This window comes from Phacochoerus africanus, chromosome 11 (genome assembly GCF_016906955.1).
Source record: "Phacochoerus africanus isolate WHEZ1 chromosome 11, ROS_Pafr_v1, whole genome shotgun sequence".
NCBI lineage: Eukaryota > Metazoa > Chordata > Mammalia > Artiodactyla > Suidae > Phacochoerus > Phacochoerus africanus.
This window is the reverse complement of record NC_062554.1, coordinates 96851540-96874558: the sequence shown is the minus strand read 5'-3', so window position 1 is coordinate 96874558 and position 23019 is coordinate 96851540. Positions and strand designations below refer to the sequence as shown.

The following is a 23019-nucleotide window of genomic DNA, read 5'->3' as shown; positions in this document are numbered from 1 at the left end:
TTGCTTATAACAGAAAGGAAGGGATCTGTATTTTCTTTTTCTTTCTTTCTTTTTTTTTTTTGTCTTTTTAGGGCCACACCTGAGGCATATGGAGGTTCACAGGCTAGGGGTCTAATCTGAGCTGTTGCTGCTGGCCTACGCCAGAGCCACAGCAATGCCAGATCCGAGCAGCGTCTGTGACCTACACCACAGCTTGTGGCAAATGCCGGATCCTTAACCCACTGAGCGAGGCCAGGAATCGAACTGGCAACCTCATGGTTCCTGTCGGATTCATTAACCACTGTGCCACTACAGGAACTCCGGGATCTGTATTTTCAAAAAGTAAATCCATAAATAAAAAATGGACATTTTTTTATAATCATACAAAACAGATATGCTATGTTTAATGCTGAAAATGGGATAAATGGGATAATTTAGATGAATCAGTCTTCATTTAAAATTTAATAGTTAAAATAATTTCCTAATTTCAGTATTATTTTAATCTGGTTATGTTCTATGGCAGAAAAGGAATCTTTGATCTCTTTTCTTGGTACAGAAAAGCCCAGAGTCTCTCTGACTATCATGAAAGCAATATGAAACATGAAACAAAGGTCCATGAAGGAAGAGGAGAGAAGTGGGAGTTTCAGAACTGCAGTAAATGTGCTATAGTGGAGTATCAAAATATAGGGAATTATCTGCAATTAATTTCACTGAGGTTTTATAACAGCTTCCAAATCTTTTTGCTATTTTCTTTTCTTCTTTCTTTCTTTCTTTCTTTATTTCTTTCTTTCTTTCTTTCTTTCTTTCTTTCTTTCTTTCTTTCTTTCTTTTCTTTCTTTCTTCTTTCTTTCCTTCCTTTCTTTCTTTTTCTTTCTTTCTCTCTTTCCTTCCTTCCTTCTCTCTCTCTCTCTCTTTTTCTTTCTTTCTTTCCTTCCTTCCTTCCTTCCTTCTCTCTCTCTCTCTTTTTTTTTTTGTTATTTTTACCACCTCATGACATAATGGAGCTCCTGGGCCAGGGATCAGACCCAAACCACAGTTGTGATATATGCTACAACTGCAACAATGTCGCATTCTTAACCCACTCTGCCAGGATGGGATTGAACCTGCATCCAGTGCTGCAATCCCGGTGCACCACAGCAGGACTTCCAGCTTCCAAATCTTTAAGGAGAATTCTTTCCCCTTTTCTCCTTTCTCTGCCAATCTAAAAACCCACTTTTAACTGATGAGGCAGCAAAATGATTTCTTATTGTAATTTACGGGGGACTCTAAGATAGTGCTTTCCAAATTTACTTTGTAAATCTGGTGCCTTAGAGCACACTTAGAGTTGCTCAGAGTTTACATCTGAGAGAGAATGGGATGCCCCTAGTAACCCTCAAGCAGAGCTATTTGGTGCTGGCAATTCATTGTCTGGGAGTCTATGTAAGGTTTCACTTGGAACAAGGTTTTGCTAAAAGACAAAAGATGAAAGATTTTAAAAAGTTGAAATCACTGTTATAAGAAAATATCCAAAAAGAAAAGATCCCAAGAGTTACGAAGGAGTATTGTTAGAGTCAATTTCCACTGTAGAATTAAACTCATGGGAACGGAAATTAAAATAAGAATAAATAACAACAAAAAGCAAAAAAGAAACGGTAAATATTGGTCTATGAGCAAGAAGTTTAAAAAAAATGAAAAAGAGAGAAAGAAAGCAATATTATGAATCAAAACATCTAGTATCTTCTTTATTGCATGTGAAATGAAGAAAGATCAGGTCTGGCTCTCTAGAAGTGGGAAATAGCAGAGAGATAGCAAGGTGGAGAGCACATAGGTGACCAGGCTCCATCTTGCACTCTTTATCCATTTCCACCCTCACACTGCACATCTGCTTTAATCAGTGTGTGCCTACGTAATTCTTAACTGATTTCTGTGCCTCTGTGTCCTCCCTGTTATAATATTTTCTATAGGCCATTACCCTATGAATTTTTATTACATATTCCTTTCAATTAGCCTCTCTCTCATTCCAAAATATTGACTGATCACTTTATTATGTTGTGGCTCACATCCCTCGGCTCTTGTTCAAGGTTCTTTTAATTTAGTCTCAGCTTATCTCTACAGAAACATTTCCCGGCAGCAAAGGGATCTGTTCTTTTCATTACTCTCTGGCAGCAGAATTTTCCCTTGCACCATTTATTCTTCCAGGAAAACACTCCCCCCTTTTCCTATGCATATCCTCAAATTAGTTCAAATCTTTTACCCTGTGTGAAGTCTTTCATGAAAATTTCCTCTAGCATGTACTGTGATGCAACTAAGACTCACTGTTTTCTTTCCCTTAGCTGAAATGTACTATCTTCAAAAAGTTACTATTTTATGCTGTGTTAATCCTTTCCACATGACATTTCTTACCTACCTTAAATTACTTTTTGGTATCATCCAAAATACAGCTTAGAAAAGCATTTTTTACTCAACCCCATACATGACACAATATATAAACACAAACATACAGAACTGAAACAGATAATGATTTACACTATTTTTCTTCTACTTTCCTGATCGAAATCCTCTGCATTGATTTTATAAACTATAGATTGGTCATGACCACCAGTATGAGTCAGATTGCTCTAGAACTATTCGGTGATTATCTAACAACTGTTGATCAGAAGAAGAAAAGAGGATAGCCGGAGAGTCATGAAACCTTAAAGAGGAAGCTTCAAATTTCCAGGAGAATCAGTCAAGTTTGAAACATATTCAACAAATCTCAAGTAACAGAGGCATAAAACATTGAAAGTGTTCAAGTATCAGCAAGATTTCAAAATACAGAATTCCACAGATAAGATTCGATTTTATAAACATGTATTTGTATTAAAAATACTACTCCATAAAATTTTATTTTTCCTTTATATATCTGTATGTATTATGAAATAGGAAATGGTCCAAAAATGGTTACAATTTCAATAGACCAGTGGGGGGGGGGGAGAGCCGTAAAACTTGGTATAATAATGATCTTTTAAAAACTTCCATACCTGAATTTCCCCCGTAATTGGATGAGAGACAACCTTTGTTGCATCAGTAGGCTGCAATATTAAAATATATATTAGATTAATGGATAAAGCTTTCATAGAATTTACCATTTCAACTTCTTTCTGAATTAATTTCTGTTTGGTCAGAGCACACTGTCTGGGTAACACATTTTATCCGTTTGGCTGCTTCAGATTACAGTATCTACTTACGCCTCTCAATACACATCTAATTTTATAGCTACATAAATCTCTTTTTCATTTTGTGGAGCCTGTTTTGAAGCTATAATTTTGTACCTTCAGTAATGTATGTTCAACTACTTAAGAAGAGGAAGACTTTTGGTTCAAAGTACTCAATTTAAATATTAAACAGATTTTAAACACCTATAAGAGAATGAAAAAGATATTGTTTTTTATATAATTTGCCACTGAGCCCACAAGTTATGAAAGTCCATCTTTGCATTCCTTTGTTAGGTGCTCAGCTCCACCCCGTTTCCTTCTACAGTAAAGCACCCAGGCAATCATTCCCTAGTATTAAAAGTCCAACCCATTCTAGACAAGTTCTCATTTCCGTAATAAGTTCCTTGTGTCAATAAAGCCTTAAAAATAGTGAAGAATGTGATCTGATTCATTCTGCTGAGTAAATGACTGACTGCTGATTTGTTACATTTCAAGAGAATGTATACAAATTTCTATAAAAGGATGATGTGCCTACCCCAGAATTACAATAGCACTTCAGGCAATGAGGCATCAATATAGGAAAATGTTTGCTAAAATGGTAATAAGCTTGCTACCCTACAAATAAGGGCCTGTCTCCGTATGTGTACATAATATTGGCCTTACTTTAATAATGAATCAGAAAAGGAAAACAATTCATATGTATTTAGGTACATACACTTGTTCTGCTACCTTTTATTTTATAAATGTATGCTAGAAATGAGAGCAACCAAAGAACACAGCTATAGCCTAGGTTTTGTTCTATGAAATAAGAAAGAAAATAATGTAATCACTGGTAAAGTATGGGTAGGGGCTACATTTTCTAAACCATAGATTCTATTTTTCTTTTTTTTGGGGGGGAGCTTTTTAGGTCCTAGGCTAGGGGTTGAATTGGAGCTGCAGCTGCCATCCTATACCACAGCCACAACATGCCAGATCTGAGCCATGTCTGTGACCTACACCACAGCTCATGGCAATGCCAGATCTTTAACCCAACCCAATGAGCAAGACCAGGAATTGAACTCGTGTCCTCATGGATACTTGTTGGATTCATTTCTGCTGAGCCACAACAGGAACTCCTAAGCCATAGATTCTTTATTAGTTAAGCTAATTTATAAGAATGGCCAATCATTAATATTGAAACTATGCTTTGGCTACAAAGGATAAGCTGCTACTTACTGAACAATGGTATTTACTTAATGATTACTTTACTGTTTAAATTTTAAGAAAAGAAAACTCAATCTATAAGGACCACAGAAGTTCCTCAAATTATTTACATCTCAGTTCAAGATGGGGATTTCCTAAAACCAGATATCCTTGCATCTCAATGAGGAAGACTGAGGAATAACTAGAGATTAAAAATTAAAAAATAAGGCCCCACCAAAGAAACCCAGAGTAATGATTGATAATATATTTTGTTTTTATTTTCCTTTTGACAGTTTTAGCGCATCTGACATACGATGATGCAAACATAACCAGATGCAACGCAGAGAATAAACCTCTGGACCATTTTTAATTGTTTGGGGTGGGTATTTTATTATTGGACAGTGGACAAACCACCAGCTCCAGGGTGGACAAAACACCAGCTACAGTTTATGATTAGAGACAAGTATTTCTTTTCAGTGATGTCATACCTTTGCAAGGCTGTTTTTTGATCATGTGGTGATAAAAAAATATACTTCAAAAAAAATCAGTGAGGTCAGTGTAGAACAGGAAGTGAGAGTGCCAGGGTCCAAACCAATTCCACAGTTTGAGTAGCTGTGCAGTGCCCATCAGGAGCATGTACTCTACTGATATGTAATTTTAGTTATTAACAATGAAATTTATATTATTTTATCTCATTTGATATATATTATTTTTGTCCAATGGTTACTAGGATGTTAGGACATGAATACTAGTTAAATTGTTTGGACTCAACCGCAATAGAAATCAAATTGTTTGAGTTATTTGAGCATGAGAGCATCATGAAAAAATTACTGAGATGTTATGTGCCATGATCAGAAAAGTTTGGGAAAGCAAGGACCTATTTAATTACAAACTTACATTTAAGTTTAATTACATATTTAAAACTAATAAGCACTTTCACTGACCTATTTATTTATACCATGACTTAGAAGAAATTATTCAGATTTTAGAGATATAATAAATTTTGAAATTTCAGAAATAAAACAGCTTGAAGCAGTAAAATAAAAATTTTGAGGACAAAAATTTATACTGAATTAGTAAGCTACTAATACTTTTATTTTTAGTATCTTACATTAACTCAAAAGCAATCACTTTAGAGTATTATTAATAGATTAATAATTACTTATGAATAATTATTTAAATGTTTATTTGATGGTTTTTTAATATCTAAATTGTAATTATGCTATGATTTAAATATTTTAGTCTTAATACATTCCATTACACTAATATTTTATAATTTAACGTAGTTAGTCTCACACCTAATAAAAGGATGTTAAAAGTACAATTTTCTAAATTAACTGAAGAACATATGCTATATTTGGACACATTATATTACCTGACTCAGGAACATTTAAGCTTCAAACCATCACTCTGTATTTCTCTAATCTTTCAATATAAATTTTTTAACACTGTAAGTTTTAGAGAATAAGTAGAAGTAAGTACTGTCTTTTGTGCATACTAGATGTTGATGGGTCAAGAAATATCATTAAATTTATTTATTTATTCAGCAAAAGCATTCTGAGAAAATCAATACCAGCTAAATGTTGACAATAATCCTCAGATTACAAATCCTCTACTCCCAAAAGACGAATAGGTAATAGTCCCCTTCTTTAGAGTGTTAGCATCTAATGATTATAGATTTCTCTCTATATATATTATCTAACCAGATTTGATTACTGTTACTACTATTAATAATAGCTAAAATGTAATCTCTATACCATTACTATCCAGTAGAATATAATGTGAGCCACGTAGGTTATTTAAAATATTTTAGTAGTCACATTAAAAATAAAAAAATAAACTGATGAAATTGATTTTACTGACATATTTTTAAAATTAAATTTACTAGAATATTACTATTTCACCATGAAATCAAGATAAAAATTGTAATGAGCTATTTTACATCTTTTTCATACTAAGTCTTTGAAATTTGCTGTGTAATTCACATATACAGCATATCTCAATTAGAACCAGCCACTAGCCACATTTCAAGTGCTCAACTGTCACATAGGCCACATTGTTGACATAGAAAAAAATGACCACATCTCATAAAACATGTCAATATCATATCCTCAGTGTTGGTCTTATACTCTTTTTCATCTTCTAATCATCCCCCCTCCGAAAAAAATCATTACCATAATATATTACAAAAAAATCAAATTTTGTACCCCTTATAATATTACAGAGACTCAAAGATGCCACTGATGGTTTAACTGACATTTATTTACTCTGCTACTCTTCTATGCAAGCCACTCTTAAGTGCTTAAGGGAGCTATAAAGTAAATAAGGAATGGTTCTTGATTCTTAATGAGCTTGCAGCCCATTTGGGAGGATAAAAATAAGTGAACAAGTAACTATAATCAAGAAACAAATTGTCTTAAGAGATACATAAAGCATCTGGCACTTTGGAGGGAGGGAAGGAGGAAGGAAGGGTAACTTCTGATTTGAAGGATTAGAATATGGAAAGACTTGGTTGAGGAAGGCTTCTGTTATTCTTATTTCATTTTTGCTTTCCTCCTTTTCCATTGCCCTAAAATTTCCTCATTTCTGTGTACTTTTTACTTAAGTTACAAGATATAATGTAATGTATATCTTCTGTTTCCAAAAAAAACCCAAAAAGATACATCTGATGCAAAGGGGCTTAGATGTTTGCAACAACAAAGAAAAAGAACATGAAGCATCAGACAGATTTTTCAAGTTCACCGAAACAAGTGCTAAAATATTTTGAGATGTATATATACATCACTTTGCTACATCTTGATCAGTTACATACACAGAAATGTAAAAATGTTTTTTGTTTGTTTGTTTGTTTCAAGAGATCATTAGGAAAGGAGAAATCACTTGAAAAACATCTTAGGAAATGATACTGTATTTCTTATCTTCTAGTCTGAATAAGGAGCTAGAAAATAAGTAATTGGAGGTCGCTTTGGACACTTCTCACCTTGCTGCTGCTGTGTTTCTTTTTGCTCACTGAGGGTGAGCCTGGCTGCCCAGGGCTGGGAACAGAACTGGATCCTGCTGATGTAGGACCTGAATGAACGTGAGATCCTTTTTCAACGACTGACGACAGAACCAGTGGTGATTGCTGCAGTGAGACCTTCTGAAGCTCTGCTGCCAACTGCTTGGGATCAACCCCTGGGGATTTTGCTTTATCCACTACAACAAAATGAAACGGCTTCACATATTCTCAGTTTCATAGGTAATTAATATCATGGAACTTATTTGACTTCTAGATGACAAAGTCAAAATGTTGCTTATAAAACAAGCTAAGTTAAAAAAAAATACATGCAACTGTATCTTTATGTATCTATTTCTAAAGAAGTCTAGAAAGTTCTGAGAAGAATGAAAGACTTCAGATGACAGGAAAATTGTTTTTAATTAAAATTTTTGCTTGTTTATTTTTAATGGCTGCACATGTGGCATATTGAAGGTCCCAGGACACATCCTTTAACCCACTGTGCTGGCCTGGGATCCACCCTTGCCTCCACAATGACCCCAGCCACTCCAATCAGATTCTTAACCCATTGTGCCACAGTGGGAACTCTGACAAAGGAAATTTGAGGTTCCTATTTTATCTTCAGAAAATGTTTTTTAAATATTTTATATTGAGAAATGTATACATGATAAAATATTTGATTTTATTCACTAAAATTTAATTTGTATGATTGGCTGTTTTTCTTTCCTGAGATCTTACATATCTATTTCGCTAAATGGGAAAATTTCAAAGAATATATTTACATTTACAGATTATGAAAATTTCTCCAGGCCTTGCTCTGTTCTGTTTGGTACAGTAACTCAGACTCTTAGAAATGCTCAGTATAGCATAGGAAATGCTCAACAAATATTTGTTGAACAAAGGAATAGTGATATTTTTAATCTTATAAGAGATCTAAATTTATAGGCAATATTTGCTATCTAAGAAAGAGTTAAATCTATTTCACATGTACTTATGGAATCATACATTAATTTTTATTTATTATAAATGGCAATCTGTAATATATCTATGAGTAAGTGTTCCAAAATCTATTTATGCTAAAAAGAATGCAGCATTACCTAAAAATGATATAGAACCATAAATAAATGGCTCAATGGATTACTTTCATACAATGAATTTATTTTTAAAGAATTAAAAATGTGAACTTAGCAAGAATCTCACATGAACTTCTTTAATGGGTCTAACATGTTAATATGTGTTTCCCTAGAATACGAAAAATGTAGCTACAATGCTTTTGATTTTCTTTATGATGACATAAATATCTTTCCATAAATTGACTTATGCCTATATCCATGTTTATGTCCTTATCTTCATCTATAGCAACATCTGCCTCTACAACTACTTCTCCATCACTCCCCACAGTTGGAAGCAGAATGCTTTCACCTACCAGCTTTCGGTGGTTCATGAAGTTCTAGGTGCTGGGGATTTTCAGAATCTGATAGCATATTGAGGTCCCTAAAAATTAAAACAAAAAAAATTAAGAAAGCAATTGAGGAAATCTGAGACAAAAGGCCCCTTTTCCCCAACTGCACTGAATATTTTTTTTTCAGTAGGTAAATGAGAAGTGGTTAATGATATAAAGCAATTTCAAAGCATGCTCACCCTTCTAACCAAATATATATTTGCAATGCTGTTAAAAGTCAGCTGATAAGAATGATTATTTAAGGTGAAATCTTTATGGATTAAATGTAAGTTCATTCTGAAATACTTTACACATCCATGAAATCTGAATGGCTTTAGGTTTTCATTTAAATGGTTCATATTTCAGTAAAAGCATGAAAGGGGATATAATCAGAAACAAAAGTAGGTGAATTCTTTCTATGCTTTAGACATTGATTCTGAACACAAGAAATCTATAAACCTTGTATTCATTTTATTTTCTAATTACAGAAAATCTTGCTGACTGGCAAAGGTTCCACCTTAACAATTTTAAATTAAAAGAGCCATGAATAGCCAAAAAATGGAAACAAAAAGATGGGGAAAAACTCACAGTCTTACACATATTTCTGCTTCCCCATTTTGCTGACTAATGATACTCTGGACTTCTTCATACGTTTTAGAAGTTAAAGGAATTCCATTCCATTCCAATACTTGCATGCCTAAAACGACAAATTCAAGTATGAAATTAAAAAAATATGTTATGGCTCATCTGGATTCATATGGCATAGAAGACATTGCTTTGCATTTAAAAGCCAACTCAGCACACCATTTCAGAGAACATCAGTTCAAAGTTCTCTGGAACATTAATACCCAAACCATACATAGTTTGATTTCATAAACTTACCGGAAACATATAAAATGTATCTAATACAACATGCAAAATGCTGTTTTGGAAAATCTATTAAATATTATCAAACACATGCATTTTGTTCACACTACTATAAAGAAAACACTGCTTCAACCAATTTCGTGTGGGGAAAAAAATAACTGCAACCACCATTATAATTATTCCATGGGCAAAAAGCAACTAGAAGAGGGTAAACTTCCATTCTATTATGGAATACAAGTGGTAGAAAATAGTCATTAGGATTTTGTTGTAAAGCTCTTTTTAAGAAATTGTTAGAGTTTCAACTGTGCTTAGGTAAAACTGTTCGGATAAAAAAAAAATTTCCATGGTGTGTCTTTTTCTTCACTGCCTTCAAGATATTCCTGAGGAGAAGCAGCAGAAATGTTCTATAGAGGGCAGTGTCATGGGTATGTGTGTGGCCTGGGCAGTAGTATGCTCTGTGATCAGGAGAACCCCGTGCTTGGTTTGATGCTTTGCTGCTGCCATCTTGAAATTCTTAATGCTTTTGAACAAAGAGCCCTCTGTGTTCATTTTGCACTGGGTCCCATAAATTATGTTGCTGGACAGGTAATAGGGCATTTTATGTTTTCTCTCTTTCTAGAAAGGTAATTTTCATTCAAAAAAAGTAGTAACATAATTAGTAGTTCAGCATTTTACATTTAGTTTCTTTGGTCCATTGTACACGAGATGTCAAATAATTTAAGGTGCATATTTGGCACAAATCCCATGGTCTTAATATGTGGCTATGTGAACTAGATATACATTGGATGAAACCAAAGTTATGATGTCCAGATATTTGTGAATCTACCAGCTTTACCTGAGGGGAAAAAAAAATCTGAATGTGATGACTAAGTTATAATTTAAATAAAAAGAAATACTTGTTGAACAATTAGGTTTTCAATGAGCTTCACAGATGCCTATGTGAAATTCCCTACTGCCCACTGTTGGCTTTCATGGGAAATTCTAAATACGGCATGACTGAGTCTTTAAAAGCTTTAGTGATTTTGATACACATTAGAAAGCATATTACCACTGCAAATAAGTAAGGGAAATTCTTTTACTACTGTGAAATGGCAAAATAAGTCCATAAAGATACCCACAATAACACAAACAAGAATGACTTTTCTATAACTTACTCCAAGAAAACTTTATCTTCAGATGGGCCTTAGGTTTATTTCAACAATCCCAGGCTGTTGTACACATAAAATGAGAAAATTACATAAAAGACAGTGATAATGCCACTAAAGAAAAATTTAGCACTCAAGGAGGAAAAGCACACTGAAAAGCATACTGGAAAGCACGTGTTTGTTTGTTTATTTATTTATTTTGTCACAGGAAGGAGCACATTTATGAATAGATGATTTTGAATTGAAACAAATTAATGGCGCTATAATCCAGAAATTGCATTGTCACTTTTCTGCAGGAGAATTTTTGATGAAAAAAAAAATCTGCACCATCCTCATGCTTCTGTTCAATTTGCCTGTTTATTTTTCATCATCTTAAAATAAAGAGGCAAATTTCTGAAATATAATTATCCAGTGAGATGAAAAATGCATCTAGTCATAAAAAGAAAAAGTTTTAAAAATCAAAAATAAAACTGATAAAAAATATAACTAGGGTTTTACCTAGATATTTAGCTGAGATCATAAATTATGTGATTTGCTGTGTTCCAAGATACACCAGCTGAACTTCTTTCCCCCTTATTCATTTTCCCACTAACATCTGTGCAGTACTGAAGTTAGAAAGATTTTGCCAACTCTTTTATCCTTTTGTTTATTTCAATGGTGAGTATTAGATACTATAGGGCATGTGGCTACTTGAACATCATCATTTAATAACAACTCTCCCTTCCACTGCCTCTCCAACTTCCTACAAGTCCCACAAGAACCATACTAAAGTAACCAAATGAATATATAAATCACTCCTTATTAATTCATAAGATGCTTTTAGTTGTTGTGAGAATTAAGTGTGATTAAGTAGGTTTTTTCAAATACGATATTTTTGAAAAAACATTAACTACAAAATCCTATAAACTGGAGTTCCCATCGTGGCTTAGTGGTAATGAACCCAACTAGTATCCATGAGGATGTGGGTTTGATCCCTAGCCTTGCTCAGTGGTTTAAGGATCCGGCATTGCCATGAGCTGTGGTGTAGGTCACAGATGCGGCTTGGATCCTGTGTTGCTGTGCTTATGGCGTGGGTCACAGACACATCCTGCATTGCTGTGGCTGTGGTGTAGGCCGGCAGTTGTAGCTCTGATTTGACTCTTAGCCTGGGAACTTCCATATTCTGCAGGTGCGGTCCTAAAATCTAAATAAATAAATATCCTATAAACTATTTTGAAATGCAAGCAAATATCATTAGATCATACTATGGAGGAGTTCACTAAAGCAGTATTTTATCAATTTAGTTGATATGAATATAAGCATATTCAATCTTAAGGAAATTTTTACTCTGATATATTTTTTTTTATTTAGAAATAATTCCTGGAAGAGAGTGAACACATGAGCGGTGTTATCTATTGTTTGACATTCTGAGCAAATATATTTTCTTTATATTTAAATTTTATCAATGTATATGTTAACCAATGGTTCAAGTTTGAGATTGTACAAATGATACCTCAACTGTATCCCTACAAAATGCCTATTTTAATAACTTCTAATAGAAAAACTAAGATAATCTTAACTTTTTGAATGTGCAGCAGTAATAATAATAGAGTTAATGGCTCAAAATCTTGCACTTAATAGGTTATTAAAAACCAAAAAAGGAGTTCCCACTGTGGTGAAGCGGAAAGGAACCTGACTAGGCTCCATGAGGATGCTGGTTCGATTCCTGGCCTCGATCAGTGGGTTAAGGATCCAGCATTGCTGTGAGCTGGGGTGTAGGTCACGGACGTGGTTTGGATCTGGCATGTCTGTGGCTGTAGCGTAGGCCAGCAGCTATAGCTCCAATTTGACCCCTAGCCTGGGAACTTCCATATGCTGCGGGTATAGCCCTAAAGAAGCAAACAAAACAAAACAAAACCCAAAAAAGACAACAATTGGGTAATTTTTTTATTAAAAAAATCAATCACCAGAGTTCCCATCATGGCACAGTGGAAGTGAATCCGACTAGGAACCATGAGGTTTCGGGTTAGATCCCTGGCCTTGCTCAGTGGGTTAAGGCATTGCCATGAGCTGTGGTGTAGGTCCTAGTCACAGCTTGGATCCCATGGTGCTCTGGCTCTAGTGTAGGTCGGCGGCTACAGCTCTGATTAGACCCCTAGCCTGGGAAACTCCATGGGCCGTGGGTGTGGCCCCGGAAAAGACAAAAAGACAAAAAAAAAACCAAAATCAGTCACAAATAAAACCTTCTCAGATAGATGTTTTTATAACTTCTGGGATTACTTAATTTTGTATGTTCCCCAAACTGACAAAATTTATTCTTATCTTTATAATACACAGTTTCATGTAAGTTATTTCTTTGTCTATATTTAATATGTACTATTATTTCAAAAATGTCTTCTGGATTAAAATTATTGCATTAACAATCAAAATGTTATATGTATATCCAAACATATATCATACAAAAGCTCATGACTTTATTTACCCCACAAATATTTATATGGCAGCCACTACCCAATTCATTACCTTTGTGATGATCACCACTTTGTGTCTACTATTTTATGCTCTTATAAACATTAATAAAAATCTATACTAGAAAAATACAAATATCTTGGCAGTTAGTAAAACAAAGATGATTAACAGAAAAGGAAATTCAAAAGTGTTTTAAGTATTTAAAGAAAAGCCCAGACTCATTAGAGATTAGGAAGTGCAAATTAAAGCAATAATGATGGAATATTTAACTCTTGCCCTACTGAAAAAGGTTTGAAAGCCAGAAAATAGAGTGTATTGACGAGAATATGACATTAGGGGACCTTAACTTCAAGTAGATTGTCCTTGCTAGGAGGTTGTTATGTCAGGATGAAAAACAACTCCTTGTTGACAATTTATAAACATGTAGTTATTTTAATGGGAATGCAGATAAATGCAGCCACTCTGGAGGGCAATGTGGCAGATTGTTCTAAAATTGAGCACATGTACACCCTGTCACCCAGAAATTTTCTTGAGTGTCTATTTGTGGGGAGGTAGTAGCATCAGGAAAATCAGACAGTGAGAATAGACTAAATACTCATGATGGAAACACTTAGCAGAGTTTTAGGAGAGACCACATCAGGTGTTGACGCCGAAGGGTGGATCAACCTTAAAATCATTTGCCAAGTTAAATAAAGCAGAAACAGGATCTGAGCTATTGCACAATGAAATTTATGTCCATTAAAATGATATTCACACTGATATTATATCTTTTACAAATAAACAACAGACATTACATAAATTATAATGGTTGTGCATGGAGGGAAGAATAGAATAGGAAGAGAAAATGAGAAAAAAGAAAATGAATGTTAATAAATGAATGAATAAATAGAGCAAAAACCATACACTCACACACACACACACACACACACACACGCACGCACGCACGCATGGAGACCTTACATGAACTGGCTGGGCTGGGGTGCTATGAAATGAGAATCTGATACAACTGGAGTAAAAAACAAAAACCAAACAAACAAAAAAAACAATCAAACAATTAAAAAGATGTATATAATAAATTATTTGTAATTTATTATCCTATACCTTTCCTCCATTGATATTATTAACTATGACTATACATTTAATTTCCAAAATTTGGACATCTGTTCTCAAGAGTCCTCTATTAACTAGCAGCAGCAGGAAAAACTCAGCTGACCTGGTCATCCACCTTGACTTTCTAAAAGCGAACAAACCCTGCAAGACAGGTGCCAGATTTGTCCATATCAGTTATACTAATTATTCATTCATTTTCCAGTTAGATAGTGTTAATATAAATGAAATGCATATAGATGGATTTTATTTCTCAAAACTGCATTTTAAAATATTTTGCAATTTTAGCCTATTTTTCCTTTAACAAAAAAGGAAGAAAGAAAGGAAAGAAGGGTGGAAGAAAGGGAAAAAAAGGAAAGAAAGAATGGAGGAAGGTAAAGGTTAATTTAAAAACAAAACAAAACAAAAAATGCAGTGTTTGAATGGTAACCTGCTTACTTACAGGTCAAAGCTCCATTTTGATAAGATGTTCAAAACCCAGATAAATTTTCTCAAGGAAACTCATCTACAAGTATAAAATTGTAAGGTTGAAAAGTATCTTGTTGAAGAATCAATGTCATAATAATACTGCCGTTTTTATCATCATTATTACTGCTATTATTTTTGTTTTGTAACCTGTAGCTCAAACAAAACTTAAAATAGAGCCTCAGGAGTTCCCGTCGTGGCGCAGTGGTTAACGAATCCGACTAGGAACCATGAGGTTGCGGGTTCGGTCCCTGCCCTTGCTCAGTGGGTTAACGATCCAGCGTTGCCAGTGAGCTGTGGTGCAGGTCACAGACGCAGCTCGGATCCCGCGTTGCTGTGGCTCTGGCGTAGGCCGGTGGCTACAGCTCCGATTTGACCCCTAGCCTGGGAACCTCCATATGCCTCGGGAGCGGCCCAAAGAAATAGCAAAAAGACCAAAAAAACAAAAAAAATAGATCCTCAGTACACAAACTTTATAAAAATTGAGCTACTTTCACTGAGGCAGACTTCATCTGCCTGCTTTCCCCCTTATCAAATACCAGTTCTCACTCCATAAGCCCCTTAGACAACTGTAGGGAACCCTAAACTTCCCTGATCTATCTGAATAAATTAAGAGTTTAAAATGACCTCACAACTCGAGTAAGGACATATGAACAATTTCCATTAATGAGGACACTGTCTCTAGAGATATACTGGAAGGAGGATAGTCTGAATTTTATTTTGCAGAAAATGGCATCTGAATTGCTAAAAAAGACCATCATAAAATATATATAGTTTACTGATTTTACCCAATAATTATTTTTTTATTATTATTTATTTTTAGGGGTGCATTTGCAGTAATGGAAGTTCCTGGGCCAGCGGTCTAATTGGAGCTGCAGCTGCAGGCCTATGTCACAGCTGTAGCAATGCTAGATCCAAGCCAACTCACATCCTCACATACACTAGTTGGGTTCTTAATCCACTGAGGCACAGTGGGAACTCTTAACCAATAATTCTAATGGTTCTTTCATGAATGAGAAATGGAGGAAGGTTGGGGTGGGGGAAAGAGAGAGAGGGAGAGGGAAAGAGATATTTAGTATTAGAAAATTAAAATCTGTCCATTTCTCAATAAAGAGTATATGTACCACAGAAATGTCTTTTATGAACCAAAGCACTGCTGATACTTGAATGTTGATACTTCCTCTTCTTCATAATCAAAGTGTATTCACATTTAGTTTGGTTGCTTACTGGCTGATGTGACTTCCAGCAAGTTGGTTAATTCACCATCTGTGTCTTGGTCAAGTGAGAATCTCCTTGAAGATGACTGTTTTAGTTTATTTCCACTCTATGATATGGAGGATACTCAGACTGTGACAGAATGAAAAACCAAACAACTGCTTATCTGCAATTTATGAAAATGCAATTTTTAAGCTATAGGAGGATATGAATGAATTAACAAGTATTTTAGAATCTTGAAATTTCCACATTATTTTAAATTATTTTCCTCTCCTACAGATTTTCTTTCCATATATAAAGTCCTAAAACTTTCAAACACAGGAATCATGCCATCTGATTTTTCTCTTTTGCCTCCCTCACATTTCCCTCCTCTGCTCTCAGTAGCAGTTGTTCAGGTCTTTCTGGCTGGGCTTGGCTTCCCAGGGCTCCCATGGCATTACCCTACCTAGTGCATCCTCTCCAGGCACTGCTCCATTTGTTCCCAGATTGGATAGCTCAGGAGTTGGAATACCTCATCTGCTCTTTGAATCTAAATTTGGCTTAAATTTACTTGCTCAGCAGACAAATTACCTAGTGCTAAAACCGTTTAAAGTTGCTTTCACTCTAAAACACCAAACTTCTTTAAAATATACATTTTAAAAGTATGTGATATGTCACCACTTCCTCTCTTCAAAAGATAAAAGAATTCAATAGAATTGTAAATGCAAATTTTATAGATGCATATTCTTTCAAATTTCAGTAGTATTAAACATTCATATATAGGAGGTTTGGGGTAATCTTCTACTTTTTGGCTTGTGTTTTGTACTGAGCAGACACAAACCTAAGATAAATGGAAAAAGTGTCAAATTATATGCTGTGGTAATATGCTCTATTTCCATCCTTGGGCAGGACTATAGACAACAGTTCCGTAGAGAAATGTTATATGGCTTGGATATACTTTTAAATAGCTCAAAGTTAGAGAAATTAAATTCTATATTTGAAATCATCACTAATTTGGGTTGTGATCTTGAGCAGTTCACTTTCCATGCTGCTTCTGTCACTTATACTTTTATAAAGAACAAGCAATTTAAATCAGCAAAGAATAGTAAACTGGTGCATCCACTATGGAAAACAGCATGGGGATTCCTCAAAAAATTAAGCACAGAGGTAGGTACTGTATGATCTAGCAATTCCACTTCCAGGTATTTAAAAATACTAATTCAAAAAGATATATGTACCCCTATGTTCACTGCAGCATTATTTATGAGAGCCAAGATATGGAAACATCCTGTTTCCACCAATGAATGAAGAGATAAAGAAGGTGCAGTGTGTATATACCTATATCTACAATAGAACAGTGTTAAGCCATTGAAGACCCGCCATTTGCAACAATATGAATGGACACTGAGGGTATGATGCTAAGGGAAACAGAAAGAGAATGATAATTACTATATGGTTTCACTCATATGTACAAGTAAAAAAAAGAACAAGCAAAATAAAACCACAGAAGAAACAAAACACACTCATAGATACTGAACACAGATTAGTGGTTAACACAAGAAAGAAGGGGGTTGGGTGGCAGGTGGGTGAAAAGGGTGGAGGGAGTCAACTGTGTGGTGATGGACAGTAACTAGACTTGTGGCAGTGATCACACTGCAGTGTACAAAGATGCTGAACTATCATATTATGCACCTGAAACATTTTAAAAATCAGCAAAGTATGGCTGGCAACTATAAATTCTCACATGAAATTAATTTACATATTACAAAATTATCACAACACTTTGAATCTAAAATCTTAGGAAATATCAAAGACTACTGTTGAACTGTCTAAGCTTACCCACACTTTTTTTTTTCTAGGTCTGAATATACTGAAAGTATTTAGAATTAAGGACTTCTACATATACAGGTGTAAAGAAGATTTAGCTCCATTTGTAAAAAAAAATTTGTAAAGAAAAGAGATTATCACATATTTTGAAGCATTAATAGTCAATAATAAAAAAGTCATTGAAGGAATATTACATGAATGAAATGTCTTATAAAAACATATCATAACTATTCCAGAGACTCATTTTGGAAGAGGCAGGGTCTTCGTAGATATGCTAGTTGTGATTCTTTGTGAAAGATATTAGAGAAGAGAAACATGAGGTGGCCTGACTCTGAACATCACGCAGTTAGTTAATGGTAATTCAGAAATACAAACTCCATTTAAATGTCTCTCAGGCCAATGTTAGTATCAGTAAATAGGATAACTCATTCAACTTATGCCAACTAAACCTACATTGTAGCCCATCTGAATATAAACAATATTTAAATACATAAAACCCAGCACAAAGAACACATATATTAACGGCATTTTAATTATTACAATAAAGATAATTTAGAAACTGTATTATCTATAGGACAATATTACTTGAGGATTTGAGCCTGTAAAAATCAAAGATCTTACTGAACAAAGAGAAAGTTGTGGGATATATAATTTTATGGGAGTAAACAATGACCATTAGGAATGAAAAAAAGCTGATTTTCTCATCTCTTTTCTCCACTCCACTCCCAGAAAAGAAACCAGTATCACATTTCTATAGGCCCACTGACGGGAAATTTTGCTGAGCACTGCTGGAAGGGAAAATAATGTAGGAAGCATTCCTTGCTCAATGTCACTAATCATCGGGGTGACACAAATAAAAAGCACACTGAGATGGCATCTCACACCATAACATAAGTTCTCATCATTAGAAATATTATAAATGGTCAATTTCTGTGCATAAAAATATTTTTATATTTTGTTTATCTTGAGCCAAAGACACTATATAATTATTATGAATGGTATAATGAAATCTAAATGAGTAAACTTTTAATACCTATATCTTCCATTATTTGAAGAAGCAAAGGATATCAATAAAAGAGAAGCCATTTCAAACAATAAAATATCAATAGCCACTTAATCACCCTGAGTGAATCCTAAAAAAAATGATTTATGTGTTAGGTTATTTCACAAGAAGTGCCAATATTCTTTTATTTAATCACAAAGAAGAATTACTAAATAATATATTTTGGCTTGATAGATGTTCAATACATAACAAATGTCATTTGATGGTGGAATTCTATTCAAAAATTCTCAATCGCTTTTAGTAAACAACGTAATTTCTCTGTTATAAACTGTATATAACATACTATAATAATTTTTTCCATTAATTAACCAGAATTGTCTAAGAAGACAATGGTTTAACAGCAATATCTGCTGCATGATAGAGAATAAAACTCAACTATTTTTTCCTCCAGTTCTCTAAAATTCACAAATAAAATTTCCCCAATTCAAAATTAAACACAATTACAACCACAAAATTTATGACCATTTATTCTACATGAATTATGAAAAACTTTCATATGTATATAATCTGAATATTACAAGTCTTTTTGGTAAAAGGGAATAAAATTAGACTTATTTCACTTGTATTACTGGCACAAATATGGACACTTTTTTTTTTTTAAAGTTATTTTCACCACTTTTTCATTTTATCTTTACAACAATTCAGTAAAACAGGTAGGGTAAATGTAACTACTACTATTTTTATGGATCTGAAATCTAAGTTTTAGAAATCATTCTCAGTGGCTGTTCAAAAAGCCAGGTCTCCTGATTCCTCGTCTAAGTTTAAGAATATTGGTATTCTAAGTTTCATCTCTATTTAAAACACAAACAATATAGAATTATAAAATTCCGTCTACTTTTGTAGCTAATATCTGAGATAGATCTGTATGATCAATATAAAAAATTCACCTAATTATGATAAAACCAACCACATCAAGTCCACAAATATTTAGTGAGTGTGTGCCAAAGGGAGGACTAGATTCTGGGTCACAGCCATCCATCAGTTACAATTTCTGTCATGATTTCTCCTACAAAAAAGTAGGCATATCATGGACAGATGCTCACAGAAGGTAAATCAGACTGTGACTCCAATCTTTAGCTATGCAATGGGAGTGGGGCTAGGTGAAGATGAGTTTGAACAGGATGGCATTAAGTTATAAAAGGCCCGGTAGGTCATGGTGAATTCAAGATTAATTCATTAGATAATATATAACATAAGAGGGAAGGTTTATTATAATCGAACGGTCATTTTAATATTATTCTGCACGTTGAAGGTTAATATCAACTCTTTCCCATTTTCTCTTGTACATACTTCTATTGTTACACTCAGCACGCTGTACTTTATTTATTTATTTACTTTTTTTAGGGCCGCAGATGCAGCCCATGGAGGTTCCCAGGCCATGGGTCAAATCGTAGCTGCAGCTGCCAGCCTACGCCACAGCCACAGCAACACCAGATCCAAGGCGTGTCTGCAACATACACCTCAGCTCACGGCAATGGTGGGTCCTTAACCCACTGAGCAAGGCCAGGGATCAAACCCTCATCCTCATGGATACTAGTTGGGTTCATTTCCATTGAGCCACAGTGGAATTCCAACACATTATATTTTAAATTATTCACAGGTGTAACTGTCTCTATGGCTGGCAGTCCTGTGAATTTCTATATCCATAGTACATATGTTTGTTGAATGAATGAATGAAGGCAGAGAACTGGAAATCAGGAGACTGATTAAGAAGATAGGAATTCAAAAAGCAACTGATCAAAAAGACAACTTACAGAATGGGAGAAAATAGTTTCAAATGATGCAATGGACAAGGGCTTAATCTCTAGAATATATAAGCAATTTATACAACTCAACAGCAAAAAAGCCAATCAATCAATGGAAAAATGGGCAAAAGACCTGAATAGATATTTCTCCAAGGATGATATACAGATGGCCAGCAAACACATGAAAAAATGCTCAACATCGCTGATTATAAGAGAAATGCAAATCAAAACTACCATGAGATACCACCTCACACCAGTCAGAATGGCCATCATTAATAAGTCTGCAAATAACAAGTGCTGGAGGGGGTGTGGGGAAAAGGGAACCCTCCTGCACTGTTGGTGGGAATGTAAACTGGTAGAGCCACTATGGAGAAGTTTGGAGATACCTTAGAAATCTATACATAGAACTTCCATATGACCCCACAATCCCACTCTTGGGCATATATCCAGACAAACTCTACTTAAAAGAGACACATGCACCCACATGTTCATTGCAGCTCTATTCACAATAGCCAAGACAGAAACAAACCAAATGTCCACTGACAGATGATTGGATTAGGAAGACGTGGTATATATACGCAATGGAATACAACTCAACCATAAAAAGAACAAAATAATGCCATTTGCAGCAACATGGATGGAACTAGAGACTCTCATACTGAGTGAAATGAGCCAGAAAGAGAAAGACAAATACCATATGATATCACTTATAACTGGAATCTAATATCCAGCACAAATGAACATCTCCACAGAAAAGAAAATCATGGACTTGGAAAATAGACTTGTGGCTGCTGGACAGGAGAGGGAGGGAGTGGGAGAGATTGGGAGCTTACGGTTATCAGATACAACTTGGAATAGATTTACAAGGAGATTCTGCTGAGTAGCATTGAAAACTATGTCTAGATACTCATATTGCGACAGAACAAAGGGTGGGGGAAAATAATGTATACATGTAAGAATAACTTGATCCCCATGCTGTACAGAGGGGAAAAAAAATAGGAAAAAAACAAAACAAAAAAACCAAAAAAACAAAAAGCAACTGATTGTGCATTTTTACACTTAACATGATTTTTAGAAAATACTATCATGAGGAAAAAATGGGACTGCTGAGAGTCAGTTAGTCAAATCAATGTAATATTTACATCCATTGTTTCATAATTCATTAATGCAAACTGTCTAAGCACTATAAAATATTGAAATTTTATTCATTTTTGTGCCTCCCAAATACTTAAGATGATACTAACAAGACACATAATTTTCCTATATAAAGAGGTATGGCAGAGTGATTTTTCATCATAAAAAGTAAAAATGGTAGCTCTTGGTGAGATGCAAATTACAAATGATAGGTATAAAAGATATTTATAGTTCAGTGTGTTAAGAACCCAACGTAGTGTCTGTGAGGATGTGGGTTTAACCCCTGGCTTCCCTCAGTGGGTTAAGGATCCAGCATTGCTGCAAGCCATGGCTTAGGTCATAGATGTGGCTCAGATCCAGTGTTGCTGTGGCTGTGGCATAAGACTCCCTAGCCTGGAAACCTCCATGTGCTGCAGGTGTGGCTGAAAAAAAACAGGTTTGTTATATCATGAAGGGAATTTGTTTTTTTAAAAAATGGTGGGGTGCCTTTTGTTTTGTTCTACTAAATTTGAATACTACATATGGGAACAAATGAATAAACATATTGAGGCCATGTTCATTGAGCTGAAACTTAATATGCATGTTGTATTAGTATTTATAGACACATGATATAATATCATTTATCTCCATATACCCTATTCCCACTTTGATCTGAGCAGCCACATCTCAGGCCTGAATTATTTCTAGAGCTGCCTAACTGCTCTCCTTTTGACTTTTTTACTTCTTCAAACTGTTCCCCTTAGAGCCATCAGAATGATGATTTTATTTAAATATCATTCAGATTGTGTCAGCTCTGGTGACCTCTCATCTCACCTAAACAGAAGCTGAACGCTGTAAAGTGACCTACAAGATTCTACCTCTGTTAAATTTTTTATTCTGTTGCCTCCATAACTTCTCTGACTGAAAGTCCTGCTCTCCTCTCTCTCACACGCTCACTCAGATCCAGACACGCTGGTCTCCTAGCACACACCAGACAGGGTCTTTTTCTGGCCTTACCCCTTTTGATTCTTCTTCCTCTAATACCAATAACTCCTGGCTCATTCCTTCTTCTTGGGGACTTTACTCAATTTTTGCCTTCCTGGTGAGGCCTTCCCTAACTATCCCATCTAAAATTGCAACCCCGCCCCTTTATATGGCATATCTACCCTCCTTGTTACATTTTTCCCCTTAGCACTTATTACCACTTATTTTGTGATATTTATAAATAGGCTTATTACTTCCTATTAAAATGTATGGTCCATTTTTTTTTCATTT

At 34.7% G+C, this 23019-nt stretch overlaps 1 protein-coding gene across 1 annotated transcript in view; it reads right to left on the bottom strand.

Moving 5' to 3' along the window:
- PCLO (piccolo presynaptic cytomatrix protein) overlaps positions 1–23019 on the bottom strand; it is a 400569-nt gene that overhangs the window by 81970 nt on the left and 295580 nt on the right. Inside the window, 4 exon segments of the mRNA XM_047753722.1 lie at positions 2979–3029; positions 7315–7529; positions 8756–8823; positions 9359–9467. Coding sequence (XP_047609678.1) covers positions 2979–3029; positions 7315–7529; positions 8756–8823; positions 9359–9467 — 443 coding nt within the window.